The following is a 21,540-nucleotide window of genomic DNA, read 5'->3' as shown; positions in this document are numbered from 1 at the left end:
GAGAGCGCACCCAACGCAAACGCAACAACTGTTTCATTATCGATTAATCGCACGTTGACCAAACGTGCATCAAATTTTGTGGGTTAAAGAAAAAAAATGTTCCCCAAAATCTCCCCGTGTTTCTCTCTTTGGCTAAATCTTTCGTCAGGATTTTATCCTGGAAGTTTACCTTCTCTGTTTCTTTCAACTTTTACGCTAATCTCTGGATTAGAGAGCATTTTCTTCTTAATCTAGAATTTAAGATTTTCTAATTTGATCTTATCGCGAGTGACGGTTACGTGGTTGAATCGTCATCCTGTCTCCGCCTACCTTCCGCTTGAGTAACTTTCCCTGAAAGCTTTCACCTTTTTAGGGGGCTGCAGTTGCCTGTTGTTAGGTCTCCCGGCTCATTTCGCTGGGAATATTTCTTTTGGGTTCTGATCGAAGCCTCCCAAGGCAAAAGGCTTGTTGAATCCATGGCGTAAAACTCATTTTCTCAAGTTTTCTGGGTTTTTCCTGTCACCTTGGTTTTGATAGCACTCTAAATATGAAATGCATTGGTAAAATGTTTCAGGCTAGATTGAAGCAGAGGTTTTGATGGGGTTGGGGAATTCGAAGGAGGACTGGGCACAGGATTCACCCTCTTCCTTTCATTCAACTTCATCGTCATGGAATGCTCCTCGATATGGTCAAGACGGCTATAACCATCAGGAGGCTTATCCTCCACCTTCCCAAAGTCATGGCAACGGTAGGAAGAAACTGGAGCGGAAGTATTCAAGGATTGCTGATGATTACTCTTCTTTAGAACAAGTGAGCCCAGCCCCATCTATCTGCCGAGTTGCGTTATTATGGTGTGCTTATCTCGAGGAGGAACAACGCTCTGCTGTGTTTACAGGTGACAGAGGCTCTTGCACTTGCAGGTCTTGAATCTTCCAATTTGATCGTTGGCGTCGATTTCACCAAGAGCAATGAGTGGACAGGTTGCTGAGACTCCATTTTCATAACTTTGTTATAACTTAAGTGGCTCAAGTGTTACAAGCGATTTCAGACAAGGGAGATGCTAAATGTCTGCTTATTTATTCTTGTAACAGGGGCCAAATCCTTCAACAAAAAAAGCTTGCATTTCACAGGCATTAGTCTGAATCCATACGAGCAAGCCATAACCATTATAGGAAAAACATTAGCTGCCTTTGACGAGGATAACCTAATCCCCTGTTACGGTTTTGGAGATGGTGCGCACTCCGTCTGTCTGTCTGTCTGTTTATGTTTCTTCTTACGTGTCCCAGGTAACTGTATATAAACCAGCTCCTTCACTTGTAACTTTGTGCAGCATCAACTCATGATCAAGATGTGTTTAGCTTCTATCCAGAAGGTAGATTCTGTAACGGATTCGAAGAAGTACTGGCTCGGTATAGGGAAATTGTTCCTCAACTTAAGCTTGCAGGTTCATTTTCCTTCTTTGACCTTATTTTGGCTTCCACATCTTCATCATGAGGTGTTAGCTAAGTACTTGACCCGTGTATGGACGTTGTATTTCAGGCCCGACCTCGTTTGCCCCGATCATTGAAATGGCGATGACCATAGTTGAGCAGAGTGGTGGCCAGTATCATGTGTTAGTAATAATAGCTGATGGACAGGTAGGAATTATATGTCAAATTCCCCAAGTAGCTCTATGATTGTCCGATTTCATTCTCAAAGAACCAATGCAGACTCAATTGGTCGTTTCAGGTTACAAGAAGCGTTGACACTGAAACTGGGCGGCTAAGTCCACAAGAACAAAAGACAGTCGATGCCATCGTGCAAGCAAGGTGGGCTTTATTGTGTACTTTCATCCTGTTCTGCGCTAAAATCCTCTTTTTGGCTGTTTTATGAGAGTTTTCATGGTCTGCTACAGTAAGCTTCCTCTGTCAATTGTCTTGGTCGGGGTTGGTGATGGACCATGGGACACAATGAAGGAATTTGATGATAACATCCCTGCCCGAGCATTCGATAACTTCCAAGTAAGTTTCGTTTGTTCCCTGTTGGGGTCAGCTCCTTCAAGTTTATTTTTCATAACTTGTTTTGGTATTATCTGTGGGTGTGAGCGACCTTTTTAACCTGTTTTCTCTTTCTAGTTTGTGAATTTCACAGAAATCATGTCGAAGAGCAGAGAGCAGTCGCGGAAGGAGACAGAGTTTGCACTTGCTTCTCTAATGGAGATACCCTCACAGTACAAGGCGACAATAGAGCTTAACATATTAGGGTAATTTCTGCGTAAACTCGGCAGGATTTGCATTTCGGTAAACACCAAATGTGTGCCAACAATCACTGCCAGCAACCGCTTGAAACTTTTTGATGGCCTGAGTTTTTTTTTTTTTTAAACTTTCTCATGCCATTTGGTTCGATGCCGACCTTGTTAAAGGTTTCTTGATGCAGGCGAAGAAACGGGAGTGTACCTGAGAGAATTCCACTATCACCTCCGGTGCATGGTGATGCTGGATCTTCCTTCAACACACCGAAGTTTTCCCGTATGCCCAGCTACCAGCCGAGTGTTCCACCTTATCCGAGTGAATGCAAGCCTGTAAGTAGTGCCCCACCTGTCCCAAGCTCAACGTACGATGACCAGGTACAGAAATTAAGACTATGATTTTCATCAGAAGGAACTTTGGATCTGTCTGAACATATGAAGTAAAAGGGTGTGTGTGTGTTTTGGGGGGATGTAGCAGCTGTGCCCGATATGCCTGAGCAATCCAAAGGACATGGCGTTTGGTTGCGGCCACCAGGTAATGCAACTGTTAACCCCCATTCCAACTGTTGGCATTAGAATCTGAACTAACTAAGTGTTTGGTTTCTCAACAGACGTGTTGTGAGTGCGGACCAGATCTCCATGTCTGCCCCATTTGCCGCTCTCCCATCCATACCAGGATAAGGCTTTACTAACCCAGCCAACCCTTGTTCTTCAATCATTCGTTTGTTTGTTTGTTTCTCCGATGCATGCAATCTTTCTGTACAAGGAAGATAAATCTTTTCTGATGTTCCCTTTTGTTGTTGGAGTAACTGCGTTCCATTGTAATATCAACTACTTTTGTGACATAAAAATGCTAATCTATAATATGATTGGGAAATACTTCCGCGCCATGATGCGAGATCCATATGGTTTCTTTCAATGGATATCTTGTGGTTTTTTATTTTATGGAACATGCCGGGTCTTTTACATGATTTCGTTTAGGGATGGGATGGGAAGTACACCACACCCGTTTCAGGAGGATCCGACATCTATACATTCATTGTTGGTTAATTACGGAAACTTAGTGATGGTTGTTGTCTTCCATCGGTTCGATCTCTATGAGCATTCCTCTCTTAAACTCCACGAAAGGGTGCGCGATTGGCATTTCATCTTCTTTTATTCTCCACCTGCCATTTCGCATGATAAATTAGTGAAATATGACGCAACTGATTAGAGGAGGGATGAAAAATGACGAGGAAGAGCCACCTGTAGGAGAGGACAAGATGATGAATGAAGAAGCAATTCTCCAGTTTAGCGATTTCGGCGCCAGGACACAACCTTGATCCGCCTCCAAATGGCGTCAGTTTTTTGCCCATCCCTTTCTCCTGCCACGTTGTTATGTAATAGGGATTATATATAATGAATGATGCTATACATCATAGTAACAAATCAAGTCTCACATATATGCAATGATATGTATATGCACACACGCACACTTACGGTCCATCTCATAGGATTGAATTCGCAGGGATTGTCGTGAAGAGATTGGTCAAGGTTTGCTGCAGTGAAGACAGGAAAAACCAGCCATCCCGACGGAATCACATATTCTGCAGACCACACAGCGAGTAAGGAACCTTTGTTTATCTGTGAATGTACAATTAGCGAGTGACCAAAACCTTTGAATTTAACATCTCGAATGGCTTTTCTGTGAACTAGTTTGACAATGTTCCCGCATCTCAGGGCCTCATGGATGACCTGCACAGTTTCCTTTTGTAAGTTTTCTTCCACTGCAACTATATATATACACATATGTATAGAAAAAAATATTCATATATACATTGCGGGTGAACTCCATCTCCTGGTAATCTTCCATGTTCAAGGGTTCTCCAGCTCCTTTCTTGGCTCTTATGGCTTCATGTTCTTCCTACACATATATACGTACAATTAGTGCTTCAGCACACACATTTATATATATATATATATATATATATAGGAAGGAAGAAGATCAAGATACCGTACCTTGAGTTTGTGAAGAAGAGTAGGAGGAGCTCGAGCAAGGAAGTAGAGAATCAGGGAAAGAAGAGTGGCGCTTGTTTCATATCCCCCAAGCAAAATGTCCAACACGAGACTCACTTTCATTTCATGGTTTAAATCTTCCCTAGACATTATAACATCTAAGAAATCTGCAGATCCTTCTCTCCTCCCACCCTCTTCTCTCTTCTCCCTTCCTTCCATCATCTCTGCGACCCTCTTAGACAGTCTCTTTCTAGCCTGCCATTCCCAACAAACTGTGATTAGTCATTCGCTTATGTCCATATTAGGATGTAATAAACACGCGTTAACAACTGTACGAACCTTGACCGCTTTGGAGTATGCTGTTCCGGGGATTGGTATTGGCAATGACACGAATCCTCTCATGTAAGTTACAAAATCTTGCAACACCTCTCGTGCTGTCGGCTCCTCTGGTCCAATGCTTAAGAGTTGTTTCACCATTATACCAAGAGTGAACTGTATCAAAATTAACACAATACTAGGTATATGATTTGAACAGGGTCTCATCATGATGATCTTAATAAAAATAAAAATAAAAAGCTTTGTTACCACTTTGATCTCGTCATGGAATCTGACTTGAGTCCGTCCTCTCCAAGAATCCAATAGCGAGATAGAAAGCTGATCTATGCAAAGAAGGAAGTCGGGGTTTGACCTGTTGAGCGCAATGAAGCTGGTGATAACATTCCGTAGCTTCTTGTGAAGGTCCCCGCTGACGAAGAAGAGGCTGTACGTGCCGAGAATGTCATGCATCACCTTTGGATAGGCCGCCTGAAACAACTTCTCTTCGTTTTGGAGCACGAACGCGTTGAGCTCATGGTCGCATGATACTATGGCTGGACCGCCACATATGTGCGACTTGAACACTTTCCCATACCTGAAACATGCATATGTATAACATCAATCTAACTTTACATTGATTGGGTGATGAACTTTGGATCAACCCTTTGATTGTATTGGAGCTGCAAGTGCAAAGAAGGAGAATGGAATAACCTAGAACAATGCTGTTGCAAGAATCTTCCAATGGAATCTGAGCGATGGGGTTTGAAGAAGGCAGCAGTCTCTCCAATGAAGGGCCATCCCATGCTGCCACCTGGTAGCGAGTAATAGTGATCTTTTGGTTCCTTCCGTTTGGAGATTGGCATGTATCGGGCCAAAATGTAAGCCAAGACAAATCCCAGCGACAACAGAACCAAGACGACCATGGCTGGTTAGGAACCAAAGTGCCCTAGCTAACTCCTTTGTTTGATGATAAGTTTTGATTCCTCGTCTGCATATATACTATGTGCTGTAAGATGTTGCCTTTTTTTGTCCCAAAAATCCTAATTAACTTCCATTACTAGCATTGAAACATCTAAAAGAACTATTAAAGGAGCTATTGAGAAAAATATCTCTGTCACTTAAGGACAATATCATATTTTAAATGCTTTCATAAACTCTAACCCCTAGGATTCTAAAATACAAAATTGAGTCAAATCTATAATCCAAGTATTCAATTTGTATGATTGAATTCCATATAAGGAAGGATAGCTCATATAATATAAGCTTCTGACTCTATCTTTAATTACGACCTTTTTTCTTAGTGGCATGATAATATATAAAGATTTCTTTTAATACTGTATCCATTAATGGGTCAATAAAATTAGAAGCAAACCCACATATACTACAGTACGTGCCAGAATCATCATAATCATTACAACTTGAGTAGTAAAAAGAAGTGCATGTATGTATGTATGTAGGCTATCTAAAAAATTTAACATGGAGTAATTGCATGCGGTCGATCGGTCGTGCATGGTTTCCCTAAAAGTTGGAAGGGATTTTTTAAATTTTTTTTTGTTTCGTTAGGTTCACCTAGACCTTCGGTCCAACCTATATCCCCTAGATCTGGAAGTAGCCTTTAGAGACCCGACGACAGAGATCTAGAGAGCAACACCCTCCCAACCGAGAAAGGGTATAAGCTGTTATAAGTGTGTTATGTTTTCAATTTTTGAATTTCAAATTTCCTCTTTCTTGTGTATAAAGAAAGGTAAATGTGGTTGAAGATTTGAATGAGAATGAGAGAAAATCATTCCAATTTCTATTTCTTTCTCTGATTTATTAGGCATATTGAGATTTCATCTAATCTTTTTCATATTCATTTTTTTCTGATCAAATTTCGTCAGATCTCATTTGATTTTATTTTCCTTTTTGGATCCAATTTGATTTTCCTTGATTCTGATGCCCTTTTGATCAGATCTCTTGGGGAGACTCTCAAATCTCAAGCGCAACCAAAGGCTTTTACTTCATATATAACTTTGAAAGGGACCATACTGGAAAATTGACAGGAAATGGGTAATTGGAATTCGAATGAATTAAGAAAAGAATAAATAACAGGAAAAAGAACACCTCGTAAAAATAACGTTTACAATCTCCAGCTGTTATAATACAAACTTAAGAGACTGTGAGAAAGAAGGAGAATACGCATTTTGGGCAGAGAGACTCATTGCACACCTTAAAACTTCTTTTATTTGAAAATTCCATTATCGTATTATGCTTTGATGGTCCCTCGACCGACCCCATGCAACGAGGATCACGAAGATGCCCACAGTACATCTTTATTACAGTTTTCTTATATATATCAAAGTATCTGAATAAAAAATAAATAAATTATTTTAGAAAAAAAATAAACAAGAAAGATGCTTGTCAATTTGATAGAAAAAATAAACTAATGGCATAATTAATTTGAATGGGGGAATGAACGAAAACACGTAATTGTAAAACGTAAAGAACGTAAATTAGGGACAAACATCCGGGAGAAGGATGTCTCTAACACAAGTTGTGATGGACACAACACAACACTTGCTTCAATAATTTAGAAAAAAAAAACCCAAAGAAGAAGCAAAGAAGTTATTCCCTACATCCTAACTACCTATATATCCACACACTCCCAGACCCCCAACATCTCCATCTCCATATATTTTATTTATTTGCCTCATCAACCCCTGTATTTCTCCTCCTCTCACAATTATGGCCCAAAACTTTCCGTTGGTCCCAAAACCCCTTGGTGATGCCTCGACCGACCCTCTCAAAAGAGTCTCACTTATCCCAAGAATGCCTGAGCAAAATGTCCCGGAAAATGTAGGAGAGAGACGTCCCTTAGCCCCCACAACCCGAGAAGACAAACCTTTAGAGGGTCGTCATCATCCTGCTCCAAAGACGACTCCTCTTGAACACAAGATGACAGATCCTGAAGCTGAGAAGCTAACTTCTGTGGTGCAAAAGAGTGTACATCCTCATGAGCTAGAGGATGGTCTCACCAAGCAATCCTTGACTCCAAAGTCAATGGATCAAAGATTGCCAATGGATGCCTCAGGAAGATTGGGTTTGGGAAAGAAGTCGCCTTTTCATAGAAGGGGTAGGCCTATGTTCGCATTTTCTGACGATAGGGTGATGCTGGAGAGAGTGTTGAAGACTCATAGCCCCGACATGCTCTCCTTCGATGTCAAGTCCCTTCTCTCCATCGTCCATGACATCTTCAAGTCTCCTGTTCCATCCATCGATGTCGTCTCTGCCTCTAAGGTGTTATTTCCCATGCAAATATACTTTTCCAACCCTGAAAACAGATCTATCAATGACTGTTTTTCTCTAACTATGTGATCTTGTTTTTCTTTTCATGCACCAATTACGTTCAAGGACTATGCTGATCACACCTCTTTTGAAGCATTTGCAGAGCTCATTGATCAGATTTCCTGCGAGGTTTAATCATTTCCAGTTCTTGTAAAGCTTTTTTTGTGTTTTATGTTTATATTCATTTCCAAGGGTTTAGGTACAAAAGTCACAAAGTGTCTGTATCGTGTGTTTCTCTGGTAGATCGAATGCAAGTGTCTGCATGGCGGAGAGTCTCATGGATTGATGTCTTCAGGACTTCATCTAGACAGCCGCAACACCACAGCCTTCTCTGTTCTGTCTCTTGTCTCCAAGTACCGCTGGGATGCAAAAGTCGTTCTCATCTTAGCTGCATTGGCTGTTAAATATGGAGTTTTTCTATTGCTGGCAGAAACGTATGCAACAAACCAGCTAACAAAGTCGATGGCAATGATCAAGCATCTCCCTGCCATTTTCTCACGTGAGGCGACGGCTCTGAACCAACGCCTTGACAAGACCCGCGTTCTGATGCAAGACATGGTTGATCTGGCCACCACTATTATCAAGATTTACGAGCTCCCTACTCAGTTCATCACTGAAGAATTCACTAACCACGTCCCCACCGCTGTTTACTGGATTGTTCGCAGCGTTCTGGTTTGCACTTCTCATATCAGCAGCCGTGTCAACGGCTTCAGACAGGAGTAAGTTCTCTGTTACGCTTCACTTTTAACTTGTTCTTCTTCTTAAGGAGTTGATAGAGACATACATTGAATTATTATATGATTACTTTTCTTTACCTTCAAGAACATAATTTTTTTTAGCGATTTATGCACGAGTGAATTTTTCTCACCTGGATTTCAGCAAAGGCATCATGTCATTTATGGAAGTATCTGAGATACATGAGAACAGTGAACGACTCAGGAAGATCAACGGTTACCTGACAGAACAACTGAACAAATGTCTTGAGAAGATCAGTAAGCTTTGATTCTCTTTCTCTCATTAATTTGTATCCAAAATATCTTCTCTCATCAAAGCTTCTTCCACTCGGTCACAGAGGATAGGATAACGGAAGACGAGTATCAAGAACTCATCAGAACATTCACCACAATAATTCACGTCGATGTAGTTTCGCCTCTTCGTCGTCTATTCAGACCAATCGATTATCTTTACCATGGAGCCGCTCATTTGAAGAGACGGGTAAAATATCAGAGCTTCATTGGCCATGCATCTAACCAAATGTAGCATCGGTCAAATCTATAACACTGGTCTTCTTCTTGCGTTTTTTGTTCAAACGTTAACCAGGTCGGAATCGATGCCTTGTCCCAGAAGCATGTGCTGCTTATGATATCGGACCTCGAAAACCTAGAAAGAGAGCTCTACATTCTTGAACAGCTCTACACCGATGCTTGGGAGCAATCTTTCGAGTTTGTATGGGTCCCAATACAAGATTTCTGGACAGAAACCGAGAAAACCAAATACGAGACGCTTCATTCGAGCATGACGTGGTATGTTCTGGGAGAGCCTTGGATGTTACCACGATCGGCCTTGAGGTTTGTAAAAGAATCTTGGGGCTTTAAGACCAAACCCATCCTTGTGGCACTCGACTCAAAGGGGCAAGTGACGTCCACGAACGCTTTTCCGATGATCTGGATTTGGCAGACTTTCGCCTATCCATTCACGAGCACGAGGGAACTCGATCTCTGGGCCGAACAAGAGTGGAATCTTGAGTTCTTGATCGATGGCACTGACCCTCACTCTTTAAATCAGGTGGCGTTTGGAACTTAAACACACTCACACTTGCCAATTCTTGAACAGTTTCCATATTACAGATGTTTTTGCCTCAAGCAAAACTAAAAAGGATGAGTTTTCTTTTTATTGTCTTGCATCAGATGGCAGATGGGAGATACATATGCCTCTATGGAGGAGAAGATATGCAATGGATCAGAAACTTCACAAATCTATGGCGTGGGGTAGCAAAGGCCGCAGACATCCAACTGGAGATGGTTTACGTTGGAAAAAGGAACCCAAAAAATGGACTTCAGCCTATAATAGACAGAATCAGACAAGAGCAAATAAGCCACACGCTCGTGGACCTGTTCCAGATATGGTTTTTCTGGACGAGGATAGAAAGCATGTGGGAATCAAAGCAACGAGTTCTGAAACACAAAAACAACACCAGAGAAGACAAAGACAATGTGCTGATGGAGATCACATCTCTGTTAGGTTATGGAGGAGAAGGTGGAGGGTGGGGACTTGTGAGCAGAGCATCAGAGCTGATGGTACGGGCGAAAGGCAACGTGTTTGAGATTGCTTTGACAGAGTTTGATCAGTGGAATGGTGAGATTCCTTCAAAGGGTTTCCTGAGAGCGCTCTATGATCATCTAATGGCTCCTCGCCCGCCACACCACTGCACAAGATTCATGCTCCCTGAATCGGCAGGGATCATTCCCAACTCGGTCGAGTGCACTGAGTGTCGCAGGACCATGGACAAGTTCTACTTGTTCCAGTGCTGTCTCGAGTGATTTGAGGAAGTTTGTGGGATATTCTCTTTATGTTGTCTTGAGTCAATAATATATGATGATGCTATGTTTGTTGTTTATTTTGTACGAATTCAGAAGCTTTGTAATAAATATGTGATGAGGCTGAGACCTTCACATGTGGTTTGTGATTTCTGAGTTCGATCAAATACCAGTTTGATAAAGTATTTATTGGAAACAAGCAATATACTAAGAAGTTTTGCATTAGAATTTCTGTATCAACTTGTTCTTATACATTTTGGCAAATGTATCAAGTATCTAGCAAGAAAAACATAAGCTTTCAAGTGGATGTATGTATTAAAAAAACGTGTACATAGAGAGATCATATACATACATACCTGGTTACTAAAATATCAGAAAGAACGAAACAGCATTTTGGATTTGTTGCCGTTTTTTTATCCTTTACCTGAAGGATCTTATAGTGTTGGAACATAATAAACTTGTTCCTGACATTTAGGGGTTCGTGTCGGTCATTACAGTTTTCCAACAACAGAAACAAAAACTCTGACGAAGACAATCTGCAGTTAAAAGCGATGTAAGGTGACAGTGTGTTAACAGAGTGTGTATCAAACACGTCGGACTGTTGTTCTTGCTAAACTGGGCCTCGGCCCATATGATTTTATATCATCAATATGGGTTTGTATTATACGTACGCATAATTTTGTTTCGTTATCATGAATGACATCCAAAAGGAAGGAGTAGAGGTGGGCATTCATTTTAGCATCAATTTCACCATCAAGGTTCTATTTTTGGTATTATTATAAAAACAAAGGTCAGGGAGATTTCTATTTTTGTCTCAAATCCATTGATCCTCCTAATTTTTCTCAACCTCTAAAAAACCATATAAACCCCCCCCCCCCCCCCCTGTCATCTCCCATTCAAAGCTTTTGCAGTATTTCTCCTTCCCGAGAAAATACAAAATACTGCTATAGCTTTGGGACACTTCCCTTTAATCTCTAATAAAAAAAACATATATTATCATTAAAAAAAATGGATCGGCAATTTACAGTAGTTGTCGCCATGATGTTATTGGCAGTGAGCAGCGCCTTGGCAGCGGAAGCACCAGCAGGATCACCAAAGAAGGCTCCATCGCCAACAGCCGCACCCACAAACGCTCCATCGGCTCCGACTAAGTCTCCGGCCGCCGCGCCGAAGGCATCCTCCTCCTCGCCCTCCCCTTCCCCAGAGGCTTACTCCCCCGATGGTTCCTCCGACGATGACGACTACACTCTCTCCCCCGTCGACGGCGGCGACGGAGACACCATCTCCTCCCCACCGGCTCCCACCCCCGACTCCTCCGTCTCCGACGGGCCCGCCGAGGCACCCATCGAATCCGCCCCCGAGAAGGCCGCTGCCTCTACCCTCAACCTCTCCTTCGCCGGCTCCATCGCTGCCGCTGCCTCTGGCTTCTTCTTCTTCTCCTTCTAATTCAGTTTTCATTGTGATGCTTTTATTGTAAAACCTTTTGAGAGATTCGGCATGTGTCTTTATTTTTTTAGTATAAGATTAAATGGAAGTTTATGTGAAATGGATTTCTTCAAGAAGGGCATTTGGTCTAGTGGTATGATTCTCGCTTAGGGTGCGAGAGGTCCCGAGTTCAATTCTCGGAATGCCCCCTGTTCTTTTAGTTTTTCCTTAAATAAGAAAAGACACGTGGGAAAATCTGTCAAAAAGTGTAATTAAAAATGGGACCCACAATTATCGCGCTTTTTCCCCTGATCCTTCACTCTGATTGGTTCCTCAGTCTGACGTTCCTCGTCAACTCCCCAGTAGCAGAATTATAATTAATCCTTTAGGCCCAGTAAATTACATTTTTTCTTAAAATTCAATGCATAAAATGACTACATCTTTTCTAAACAGACTGCTCATTAATCAGAGTTTTACATGACAGAGGTTTCTATTATGTCTCACCGGCATGCATTAACTCAGTGATTTTCCATCACATTTTTTTTGCGATTACATTTAATGGCACAATACAGAGAGAGATGAATTCTTTTGATGTTTTTTAGGGTTTTGTTTTTTTGTCTTGTGGTGGGTAATGATTTGAAGTCGAATGAAACCGAAGTCTTGCATTCATCTTCCCAGATAACTAAAACAAATCATATCCCTGCATTAACACGTGAACGTTATCAATACAAGAAACAAACAGAGAACGAGTGATGTATGATTAATTGCATGTACATTGATGTATCACGCCCTTGCGTGAATGAGGTGTCTCATTATCACATCCACGTTCAGAAAATTTCTCAAGCGCCTTTGGAAATCAGAAGGGAAAGTTACCCCATGTCTCGTTCTCACGAGATGATGTTAATATGCAATCTAATCTGTGATCTATCCACTCCATACACATCCAAACGAAATCCAAGATAACATTAGTTATGATCAATCGTACGCTGACACGTGTCCAAAAGTACCCATCGCCATCAGTCCATCCTCTCACCCTTTCTCTCCTCATTGCGAACTTTAGTGGAGAGAGAGCGGAACAGAAGAGCAGGGGAGAGAGGAAAGAGAGAGAGAGAGAGATGTGTAGAAAAACTCCTGCGGTCGGAGAAGAAAAACAGGAAACAAGAACTACTACTCGGCACCAGAAGACATCGCCGGACAATCCGAAGAAGAAGAAGCAGAAGAAACCCAGTGAATCCACGCACAGCAAGACTCCATCGAATCTCGGACCGTCCCGTAAGATCAGGACCAGGACGAGAAAGCCCAAATATCTGAGTCTCAGACTCGAACTTACCACTTCTCACCATGAAAGCAGAGCAGAAAACGATCCCAGCAGCAAGAAGACCACCAAGAAGAAGAAATCCAGGAAGCAGAACAAGTCGGCAAGCACCGACATGACGACGGAGATGGGTAAGAAGGAGCAGCTCGACTTGTTTCCTCTTCATCCGGAGGCTCCCAGCGACAAAGAAAGTTACGGTGATTATCAATACGACGCCGTTACGGCCTACCTCTTCAACTCCGCCACCGACAGTACCATCTCTTCAATCCACGACCTCCTCGACTCCTCCGCCGGAGACGCCGGCGTCCCTGCCACCGGGATTCTCTCTCCGTTCGATCACCGGGATCCCGGGTCTTCGTCGTTGTCGCTTGTACGGACGGCGATGAGGCGGGGAGCGAGCCAGGAGGCTGAGAAGGCGGCGGAGGAGCGGTGGGTGAGTTATTCCGAGGTGGTGGAGGAAGTCATGAGCCGAAGCGGAACCCCCCGGTGGTGCGGCGGCGGATACGACGGAGAGGAGGAATCCGGCGGTGGAGGAAGGCCGTCGTTGGCTCTGAAGCTAGATTACGAGCAGATCAAGGAGGCTTGGTCCGACAAAGGATCGCTCTACGTCGACGGAGAGCCGCCGCAGACGGTGCCGGACCTGCATGCCCAAGTAAGTAACTATAAAAGTCCGCGTTAATTCGATTTATTAACGATGCTTAATTAACTAATCGAACAATATTTTTGTTTAGGTGAAAATTAATTAAAAATGGGGTTTCTCGTGTCTTGTTTCTTGACTCTATTGGTTAGAAAGTTCAATAAAGTCCAAAGTATACGCACCAGAATTAGTGGATTCACGTGCGTGGTAAGCAGCTTGATCATAAGTTGTGAACTTTTCTGATGTAGTTGAGCAAACCCTTTTTCAAGCTTAATAATTTTATGATGCGAGAGTTCCTTTAAAGTAAAAAAACGAAGAAGATTAACGGTTTTCGAATCTTATATACAAAATTACGTGACATGAAAAATGGAAGATGCTACACGGAGAATTTACCTCTTGGGTGAAGAGAGAGATTTGACATTTTGTGTTTGGGCTGAAAAGGTACTTTCTTTTTGTGGGGTAGAAATGGTCCTTTGATTTTTATGATAGGTGTGAATTGAGGGGCCTACAAGGCACTATCATTCAGCCCCGAGTGTACGTACATATCCCTCATATATAGTCACATCTCACATGTGTGTATGTGTTGTGCAATCAACGATCGACAATTGCGTTGGTCGATTCCTTAGAAAGAAGGTTATTACAGGCCGTGTCCTAATGGATGATGTCAGGAAAATAAATGTAAAGGGTAATGAATGTTTGGAACAGGAGGGGGCAGGGATGAGTGTGTGGGCGGTGCCCGAGATGGAAGAGACGGAGAGGGCGAGGAGAGGACGGAGGGAGGCCAGCTTGCTGCGCTACAAGGAGAAGCGCCAAAGCCGCCTTTTCGCCAAGCGGATTCGCTATGAAGTTCGCAAACTCAACGCAGAGAAGCGTCCCCGTCTCAAAGTACGCTTTTGCATCACTTAACCAGTCTAAACCGGTAAATGGTTCTGGTTCTGATCGTTCGCTTTGGTCGTTTCTGCAGGGCCGGTTTGTAAAGAGAGCCGAAACAGAGGCCCAGGGACCTATTCTATTACGTGAGAATTAGAGGGTTGGTGCACATACTTAGTTGAATGGGTGGTCGTGGGGAAATAACCGGTTATTTGGAAAGGTATTGTTTTTTTTTTTTTTTTTTGTAGAATGAAAATGTTGCAACTTCTTTGGGGGAAGCAGTGAGCTGCTAAACCGGTTATCCTGAACTAGAATATACCGAGTTTTTGAGGATAGCCTTCAAATGGGTTATCTGCATAGGGCCTCGGTTTTGTGAAAGTTTTGGGTTTGTGCCTCTGCTGCTGTACCTGTAGCCCTTTGAGCCCGAGGAGGCTCGTAATCAAAAGTCCAAGTACCCAATAACTAAATCTCTGTACACTGAGGTATACAACGCATCTAATATATGCTTTCCGAAATGAATACAGAATGTGTAATAGTAAATATCGATTCATTAGCGTGGTAATAGGAGAGATCCCCACTCCGTTTTCAAAATCAGACAGTTATTCTGCTGAGATTAACTAACCACTACTCCCATTACTGGTAACCGACTCCTCGTCACTTGCTTATAAGAAGCCCTGTTTGCGGATGAACCCACACTCTGCTCTATTTTCTCCTCTTGGAAAATGAATCCCAAGACGTTCCTTTGGGCGGTAACTGTGGCAGTGATATCATCTTGTCAGAATCTGTGCGTGTCTTCGTCCGAGTACAAACTCAACTGGGTTGTTCCTCCCGCAAATTCTTCCGACACCTTCAACGACTGGGCCTCCAAGAAACGCTTCCAAGTCGGCGATATCCTCCGTAAGTATCATCGTCATCGTCATACGTAAAGTTTCCGTCTTTCCGTATTAGATTAACGTCTTTTCTGTGGGACAGAGTTCAAGTACAACAAGGACTCGGTGATGGAGGTGAAGATGGAGGATTACAGAAACTGCGACTCGTCAAGGCCCAGAAGATTCTCGAACACGGGCAAGACCAGATTCAGATTGGATCACTCTCGTGCTTTCTATTTCATCAGCGGAATGTCCGGTCACTGCGAGAAAGGCCAGAAGTTGATCGTCAAAGTCATATCTCCCGACCCTCCAACTTCTTCTGCTCCCGCGGCGCTCTCTGTCTTATCCCTCCCCTTCTTCTTCCTCTTGTTTCTCCTTTCCCTTTCCTCCTCTTCTCTTCTTGTTTAGCCCCCCGGCCCGATTTCATTCAATGCTTGTCTCCTTTTTATGTATATTGCCGTTTTTTATTTTAATATTTACCATCTTTAATTTGTATTTCAAGCTTTTTGTGCACGTGTCACGACTATGGAATTCAGAAATATTACAAAATTTTTATTTTCGTTAAATAAACGAGACTAAAAGAAGAGAATCGAAATGAGCTTTCGTGTTTAAGGCCCAATAGAAGTTTATCGCACCTAATTTTAGTATATAACTGAAGCCCATTTGGTCTCAATATTAACCTCACAATGGATAGTTTTGAGGGATGAAAATTGATATCTAGTCATTGCAAAAAAAGTTCCATCGGTTCTTTCTGTTCGACGGCGACGACCGCAGAGAACCACGCGAAGGAAAGCAAAGGCAACGTAAGGAGCACAAAACCCGTAGTCGGCATGGAGAACGGAGGAATTCCGGAGAACGCCAACGAACGTGCGTAGTCTTCCCTACCTTTGTCGGGTTTTCTAGGGTTTTTCTGAGTTCTTTTGACTTGATTTCGATTACAAGAGGTTTTTCTGTCACTTTTGTTGTCGATTAGATTGCCCTGGTCCTCAATCGGAGTCTGCTGGACAGTCAGATGCTTGCCAAGGTTGCCCTAATCAGCAAATATGTGCTACAGCCCCTAAGGGCCCTGACCCAGGTTCGCTTCGTCCCTTCATTTTCTCAACCATGTATGTCTGTGTATGTAATAGCTTGGTGCAGCCGAGCAAGTATTTGTCCGTCTCGCTTCTGATTCGGTCATGATTCAGCTGTATATACTCTTACCCGGAATATTTGTTATGAGCAAGTAGTTGTTCTGGTAAAAGTATCTTTTGGTGGTTCGCAATAATATTTCGCAAATGGTTTATATGACTCTTAATTCTTCATTATTGCTGTGTATCTCTCATGTCTCAATGGGTATCGGTCAAGTTCGGTTGTTTTGAGATCTTTTTGTGTATGGTGAATATGAGTATCGGTCCGGCTAATTGTTGCTGTATAAGCTTGTTATCTATATTTCCGATGGTCTGTAACGTGGTAACGTAGCATTTTATGCCGTGTACGATTTCCATATGTGTTCCCACGTATAATATTAGGTCTTGTACTGCGGTATCAGCCGAATAGGAGAAAACACGATTGCTTCATAGAATATATCATTTACATCAATGTCTCTGTATTCTGTAATTGCTGTTGTGTTTGAGATTCTCATCTAGGTTCTTCAATCTCTGCTGCTTTCATTGAAAAACACCCAGGTAGTTATTACTTGAGGTCTTTAAAGAGACTTTTGTTGACATTGTTGTGTTCTTCAGATTTGGTGGCCATAGCAGAAAGGATGGCTACGGTGAAACACAAGATATTGGTGTTGTCAGGCAAAGGTGGGGTTGGTAAGAGCACGTTTTCGGCTCAGCTCTCCTTTGCCCTAGCAGGCCTGGACTATCAGGTGGGCCTCATGGACATAGACATTTGCGGCCCAAGCATCCCGAAAATGCTAGGCCTTGAGGGGCAAGAAATTCACCAGAGCAACCTCGGATGGTCCCCGGTTTACGTGGAAGACAACCTCGGTGTCATGTCCATCGGGTTCATGCTCCCACACCCTGATGAAGCTGTTATCTGGAGAGGGCCCCGGAAGAATGGACTCATCAAACAGTTCTTAAAAGATGTGTATTGGGGGGAGCTTGATTTTCTTGTGGTTGATGCTCCACCAGGGACCTCAGATGAGCACATCTCGATTGTCCAGTTCCTCCAAACCACTGGGATCGACGGTGCAATTATAGTGACGACACCACAGCAGGTATCGTTGATCGATGTAAGGAAAGAGGTAAGCTTTTGCAAGAAAGTCGGGGTACCAGTACTTGGGGTCGTTGAGAACATGAGCGGTTTATCCCAGCCTTTGACAGACTTCAAGTTCATGAAGCTGACAGAGACCGGGGAACAAGCAGATGTGACAACGGACATGATCTCCTACATAAAAGAGAAAGCCCCGGAGTTGCTTAACATAATCGCATGTAGCGAAGTGTTTGACAGCAGTGGTGGCGGTGCAGAGAAGATGTGTCGGGAGATGGGGGTCCAGTTTCTGGGAAAAGTCCCGTTGGAACCACAGCTATGCCGAGCTTCCGAAGATGGCAAGTCATGCTTTGATGATAACAAGTGTCTCGCTAGCGCTCCCGCTCTCAAGAACATAATAAAGAAACTAGTGGCGGATTTGACGTCAAGAACTGCCATTACTGACTGAGTAAAACTCTTTAAAGGTTCTGGAGTACCAATGCAATAGGTAACACCGAAACGTTTTCTTGTCTGGCCTTGTGTCAAATGTGTATTAGGTTGCTGTAAGGTTATGTTACATTCTCTGTGTTTTGTCCAATCCGTTTCAGAATACAGGCCATGCGGCTCAAATTATATCTGTGTTAATGTGGTTTGAGTACTTTGTAATAGTATTGGTATTTCGAGCAGTGGCATTAGGGATTTTTGTATGGCAAGACTGTAAAAGAGGGCTTGATAAGACTGGATATTCGGCCCATTTATACTAAGGTATGCATATGAATATGATCTTTGATGAGCCAGATGTAGTTGTATGTATTGGTATGCGTGATGAACCGGTTGGGTTTATCCCCATGATGTCATGATGCAACCACCAAGAAGATAAAGGAGAGGAGATGATAGGTACTGCTCCGGTTCGTTCGGTTTTCTTGGTTCAAAGATTCTGGGCCAATTGCAGTCCGAAGCTTTATCGGTTTATTATGTTCTCGAATTTGTGAATGGGTAATCGTACCGATGAATGAATAAACCGCGCTAATCGGTTGGATTTGGATTTCTAATCTCTGTGTGCGTCGTGGCCCATGATGCCACGTGTCAAATTTGTCAACTTGCTTGGTGACTCTCTATCTTCGCCCATCCTAGAAACTTGTAATCTCGAGCGTCTGGTTCTAATGAACGGCCAGGATATGGCCACTACGCTTTGATCACCTGCGTGGCTAACGACCGAAGCGAGACGGGTTCCTTCGTGACCGAATCCCCATCATCTCTTTCCCCCGTCAAAATTCAAACATGACGAAATAAAAGAGCCAAAAAAAAAAAAGTTCGGCGTCATAAAAGCGGAGCAGGGTCCTCATCAGTTTCGCAATCTCGGTACCCAGAAGTTTTTTTGTGTTTTCCTCTTCTTTTCTAACGGTGATCATGGCGAAGATCAGGGTCGGAATCAACGGTATTTTGCTTCTGTTCTCATGGAAATGGAGTATCTCGGTATTTCTCTCTTCGAGTTGATTTTTGCTGAGATTTTGTCTGGCTTCCTTAGGATTCGGAAGGATCGGACGTTTGGTTGCTAGGGTTGTCTTGCAGAGCGATGATGTCGAGCTCGTTGCCGTTAATGATCCTTTCATCACCACCGAGTATATGGTATTAACGTATATATGCACCAGAGCTCGTAGGTTTTCCGTATAAAGTGTCCATAGCATGTCATGTCTTGTATTTCTTATATACAGTGTCTGTATATGTGTGTGCACTCGCACATATTCCTTATTGTCTCACTCTGGATTTTGTATATTGTATTGGTAGACCTACATGTTCAAGTATGACAGTGTTCATGGGCATTGGAAGCATTACGAGGTGAAGGTGAAGGACTCGAAGACCCTGCTCTTTGGGGAAAAACCTGTAACCGTTTTTGGCATCAGGTATGTTTTTTACTGGAAGTCTAAAGGTGAAACTTGTGAACCTCGATCCCGTTTTACTTACCGAATCCTCTCTGTTTTGTTCCACAATGGTTAGGAACCCAGAGGAGATTCCATGGGGTGAGACTGGCGCTGACTTTGTCGTGGAGTCCACCGGCGTTTTTACGGACAAAGACAAAGCTGCTGCTCACTTGAAGGTTTGTTTTGATAAACCTTGTTATTTTGACATTATTGTGTTGCCCATTTTGTGGTATAACATTCTCATCACTGTAAGCCAGGGAAGTAAATAATCTTTGTATGAGTTGCTAGATTTTATTCTGATGGGTAGTTTTTGTGACATCTTTAACCTGTTGGAAATATGTTAAAGTTCATGGTGGTGGTTCCACACTCTGCTTGCTGGGGGCATAACCATGTTCGTGTTTTAGCTTAATAAATTGATAGAGGTATAAAAGTTGTCAATTTAGAATGAACAATATTGTTGTGTAAACTCTCCGTGTCTGTGTAGGGCGGTGCAAAGAAGGTTGTCATTTCTGCCCCTAGCAAAGACGCCCCCATGTTTGTAGTGGGAGTCAATGAGAAGGAATACAAGCCTGATATCGATATTGTCTCCAATGCTAGCTGCACCACCAATTGTCTTGCGCCATTGGCTAAGGTTAGGACACAGATGACTAAGAGACATAGTAAGTTTCCTGCTATTGTTTTGAATTTTCCCTCGCTGATATCAGTGTTTACAGGTAATCCATGATAAGTTTGGCATAATCGAGGGTCTCATGACCACTGTTCATTCCATTACTGGTGAGTCTTGTTCATATGTCCTCTTTTCAGGTTAAAGTAGAGCATCCTTTCATTGTGAGCGCTCTAATATTCATTTTACATATGCAGCAACGCAAAAGACCGTTGATGGTCCGTCTATGAAGGACTGGAGAGGTGGAAGAGCTGCTTCCTTCAATATCATCCCAAGCAGTACTGGAGCTGCAAAGGTTGATGATGGGTTTTCTGTTATTTAATTTTGTCATTCTGTGTATATGTACGCTAGCTAAGTCTTTTGCCATGAAGTTGTCACCCACAGGCTGTGGGGAAGGTTTTGCCATCACTGAATGGGAAGCTAACGGGCATGGCTTTTCGTGTGCCAACTGTTGATGTATCGGTTGTTGATCTGACCGTGAGGCTTGAGAAGAAGGCATCCTATGATGAAGTGAAAAATGCAATCAAGTACGTATCAGGATTTTATATATATATATATAAACGTGTGTGTGTGTGTGTTTGACTATATGTTAAAACCTTGGATATGGTCAACAATAGGGAGGAGGCGGAAGGGAGGCTGAAGGGCATAGTTGGCTACACTGAAGATGATGTCGTGTCAACCGACTTCATAGGAGACAGCAGGTGAGCCTCTGCATCTAGAAACTGATGCAATGTACACTTGATTAATATGGTTTGGAATATTATTGAAAAATGTGTCGGGGAAGGTCGAGCATCTTCGACGCTAAAGCGGGGATTGCGTTGAACGATAACTTCCTGAAGCTTGTCTCTTGGTATGACAACGAGTGGGGCTACAGGTGAGAAGAAGACATCTTTTATTGTTTGTGTGCTAAATTAGCATAAACTGATGATGAAGATTCTGTTTCTTGTGTTATTGGGTAGCTGCCGCGTAGTCGACCTTATCCGTCACATGGCTTCTGCCGCCAAGTGAACGAATGAATACAACAGTGTCCGCACTTGGCACAGTGAACGCTGAATGGGGGATGTTAAAAATAATAAAAGCCGGCATATGTAATATAACTGCGTGTAGTTACATGTGTGTTGTAGACCCATTTGGATCTTCTTCTAGTACATCAAATGTTGTTCCTCTCCAGTTTTTCTCTTGTTTGTTACATATATTTTCAGAATTAAGGAACGCCCACCAATGGGCCTATCTTGCTTATTTGTTGAAGCACATGGGCCTCTCTGGTCCATTAAGGCCCAAAGTTT

General features: G+C 42.8%; 8 protein-coding genes and 1 non-coding gene across 15 annotated transcripts; 8 read left to right on the top strand and 1 right to left on the bottom strand.

Moving 5' to 3' along the window:
- Positions 1 to 136: 136 nt before the first annotated feature.
- On the top strand, positions 137 to 3,085 carry LOC104802391 (E3 ubiquitin-protein ligase RGLG2-like). 4 transcript variants are annotated; one of them, XM_010525987.2, is made up of 12 exons: positions 142 to 460; positions 554 to 789; positions 875 to 959; positions 1,071 to 1,211; positions 1,310 to 1,423; positions 1,519 to 1,616; positions 1,708 to 1,787; positions 1,874 to 1,979; positions 2,094 to 2,221; positions 2,395 to 2,584; positions 2,685 to 2,741; positions 2,818 to 3,085. In XM_010525987.2, the coding sequence occupies exons 2-12, from the start codon at positions 577 to 579 to the stop codon at positions 2,896 to 2,898; spliced, it is 1,293 nt and encodes a 430-aa protein (XP_010524289.1). In that variant the 5' UTR covers positions 142 to 460; positions 554 to 576; the 3' UTR covers positions 2,899 to 3,085. The 4 variants fall into 4 exon arrangements, with proteins under 4 accessions (XP_010524291.1, XP_010524290.1, XP_010524289.1 ...); XM_010525986.1 differs by having other exon boundaries at positions 145 to 460; positions 2,682 to 2,741; XM_010525989.1 differs by lacking the exon at positions 2,818 to 3,085 and having other exon boundaries at positions 137 to 460; positions 2,381 to 2,584.
- Positions 3,086 to 3,119: 34 nt separating this feature from the next.
- Positions 3,120 to 6,256, bottom strand: LOC104802390 (cytochrome P450 724B1). Of its 3 annotated transcripts, none has more exons than XM_010525983.1 (9): positions 5,228 to 6,256; positions 4,787 to 5,111; positions 4,541 to 4,693; positions 4,205 to 4,456; positions 4,023 to 4,109; positions 3,862 to 3,940; positions 3,680 to 3,792; positions 3,452 to 3,570; positions 3,120 to 3,372 (listed from the first exon to the last, which is right to left on the bottom strand). In XM_010525983.1, the coding sequence occupies exons 1-9, from the start codon at positions 5,437 to 5,439 to the stop codon at positions 3,267 to 3,269; spliced, it is 1,446 nt and encodes a 481-aa protein (XP_010524285.1). In that variant the 5' UTR covers positions 5,440 to 6,256; the 3' UTR covers positions 3,120 to 3,266. The 3 variants fall into 3 exon arrangements, with proteins under 3 accessions (XP_010524285.1, XP_010524286.1, XP_010524287.1); XM_010525984.1 differs by having other exon boundaries at positions 3,686 to 3,792; XM_010525985.2 differs by having other exon boundaries at positions 3,120 to 3,570.
- A 943-nt stretch (positions 6,257 to 7,199) lies between these two features.
- LOC104802389 (protein SIEVE ELEMENT OCCLUSION A-like) lies at positions 7,200 to 10,562 on the top strand. Its single transcript, XM_010525982.1, has 7 exons — positions 7,200 to 7,792; positions 7,907 to 7,969; positions 8,084 to 8,559; positions 8,720 to 8,832; positions 8,913 to 9,055; positions 9,161 to 9,625; positions 9,748 to 10,562. The coding sequence occupies exons 1-7, from the start codon at positions 7,241 to 7,243 to the stop codon at positions 10,378 to 10,380; spliced, it is 2,445 nt and encodes an 814-aa protein (XP_010524284.1). The 5' UTR covers positions 7,200 to 7,240; the 3' UTR covers positions 10,381 to 10,562.
- An 823-nt stretch (positions 10,563 to 11,385) lies between these two features.
- On the top strand, positions 11,386 to 11,823 carry LOC104803076 (classical arabinogalactan protein 6-like). Its single transcript, XM_010526952.1, has one exon. It carries the CDS (start codon positions 11,386 to 11,388, stop codon positions 11,821 to 11,823), a length of 438 nt encoding a protein of 145 aa, XP_010525254.1.
- Positions 11,824 to 11,939: 116 nt separating this feature from the next.
- Positions 11,940 to 12,011, top strand: TRNAP-AGG. The gene has a single exon. It is a non-coding gene; the product is annotated as a tRNA-Pro (tRNA).
- Positions 12,012 to 12,847: 836 nt separating this feature from the next.
- Positions 12,848 to 15,422, top strand: LOC104802388. Of its 2 annotated transcripts, XR_770036.2 has the most exons (4): positions 12,848 to 13,769; positions 14,460 to 14,639; positions 14,719 to 14,844; positions 15,404 to 15,422. XR_770036.2 is itself a non-coding variant. In XM_010525980.2 (3 exons), exons 1-3 carry the CDS (start codon positions 12,918 to 12,920, stop codon positions 14,779 to 14,781), a joined length of 1,095 nt encoding a protein of 364 aa, XP_010524282.1. In that variant the 5' UTR covers positions 12,849 to 12,917; the 3' UTR covers positions 14,782 to 15,086. The 2 variants fall into 2 exon arrangements, 1 of the variants encoding a protein (XP_010524282.1); XM_010525980.2 differs by lacking the exon at positions 15,404 to 15,422 and having other exon boundaries at positions 12,849 to 13,769; positions 14,719 to 15,086.
- On the top strand, positions 15,236 to 15,988 carry LOC104803075 (early nodulin-like protein 1). Its single transcript, XM_010526951.2, has 2 exons — positions 15,236 to 15,521; positions 15,597 to 15,988. Exons 1-2 carry the CDS (start codon positions 15,347 to 15,349, stop codon positions 15,899 to 15,901), a joined length of 480 nt encoding a protein of 159 aa, XP_010525253.1. The 5' UTR covers positions 15,236 to 15,346; the 3' UTR covers positions 15,902 to 15,988.
- Positions 15,989 to 16,191: 203 nt separating this feature from the next.
- On the top strand, positions 16,192 to 18,461 carry LOC104802387 (cytosolic Fe-S cluster assembly factor NBP35). The gene is made up of 3 exons (XM_010525979.2): positions 16,192 to 16,360; positions 16,467 to 16,568; positions 17,215 to 18,461. The coding sequence occupies exons 1-3, from the start codon at positions 16,324 to 16,326 to the stop codon at positions 18,135 to 18,137; spliced, it is 1,062 nt and encodes a 353-aa protein (XP_010524281.1). The 5' UTR covers positions 16,192 to 16,323; the 3' UTR covers positions 18,138 to 18,461.
- Positions 18,462 to 18,845: 384 nt separating this feature from the next.
- Positions 18,846 to 21,493, top strand: LOC104802386 (glyceraldehyde-3-phosphate dehydrogenase 2, cytosolic). Its single transcript, XM_010525978.2, has 11 exons — positions 18,846 to 19,106; positions 19,197 to 19,297; positions 19,457 to 19,572; positions 19,667 to 19,766; positions 20,075 to 20,221; positions 20,304 to 20,364; positions 20,452 to 20,549; positions 20,639 to 20,781; positions 20,872 to 20,955; positions 21,039 to 21,128; positions 21,214 to 21,493. The coding sequence occupies exons 1-11, from the start codon at positions 19,079 to 19,081 to the stop codon at positions 21,260 to 21,262; spliced, it is 1,017 nt and encodes a 338-aa protein (XP_010524280.1). The 5' UTR covers positions 18,846 to 19,078; the 3' UTR covers positions 21,263 to 21,493.
- The last annotated feature ends 47 nt before the right edge of the window (positions 21,494 to 21,540 follow it).

The sequence above is a fragment of the Tarenaya hassleriana genome, unplaced genomic scaffold (assembly GCF_000463585.1).
Source record: "Tarenaya hassleriana unplaced genomic scaffold, ASM46358v1 Cleome8, whole genome shotgun sequence".
Classification (NCBI taxonomy): domain Eukaryota; kingdom Viridiplantae; phylum Streptophyta; class Magnoliopsida; order Brassicales; family Cleomaceae; genus Tarenaya; species Tarenaya hassleriana.
Note: the sequence above shows the minus strand (reverse complement) of the source record. Positions and strands in the feature narration are given on the sequence as shown.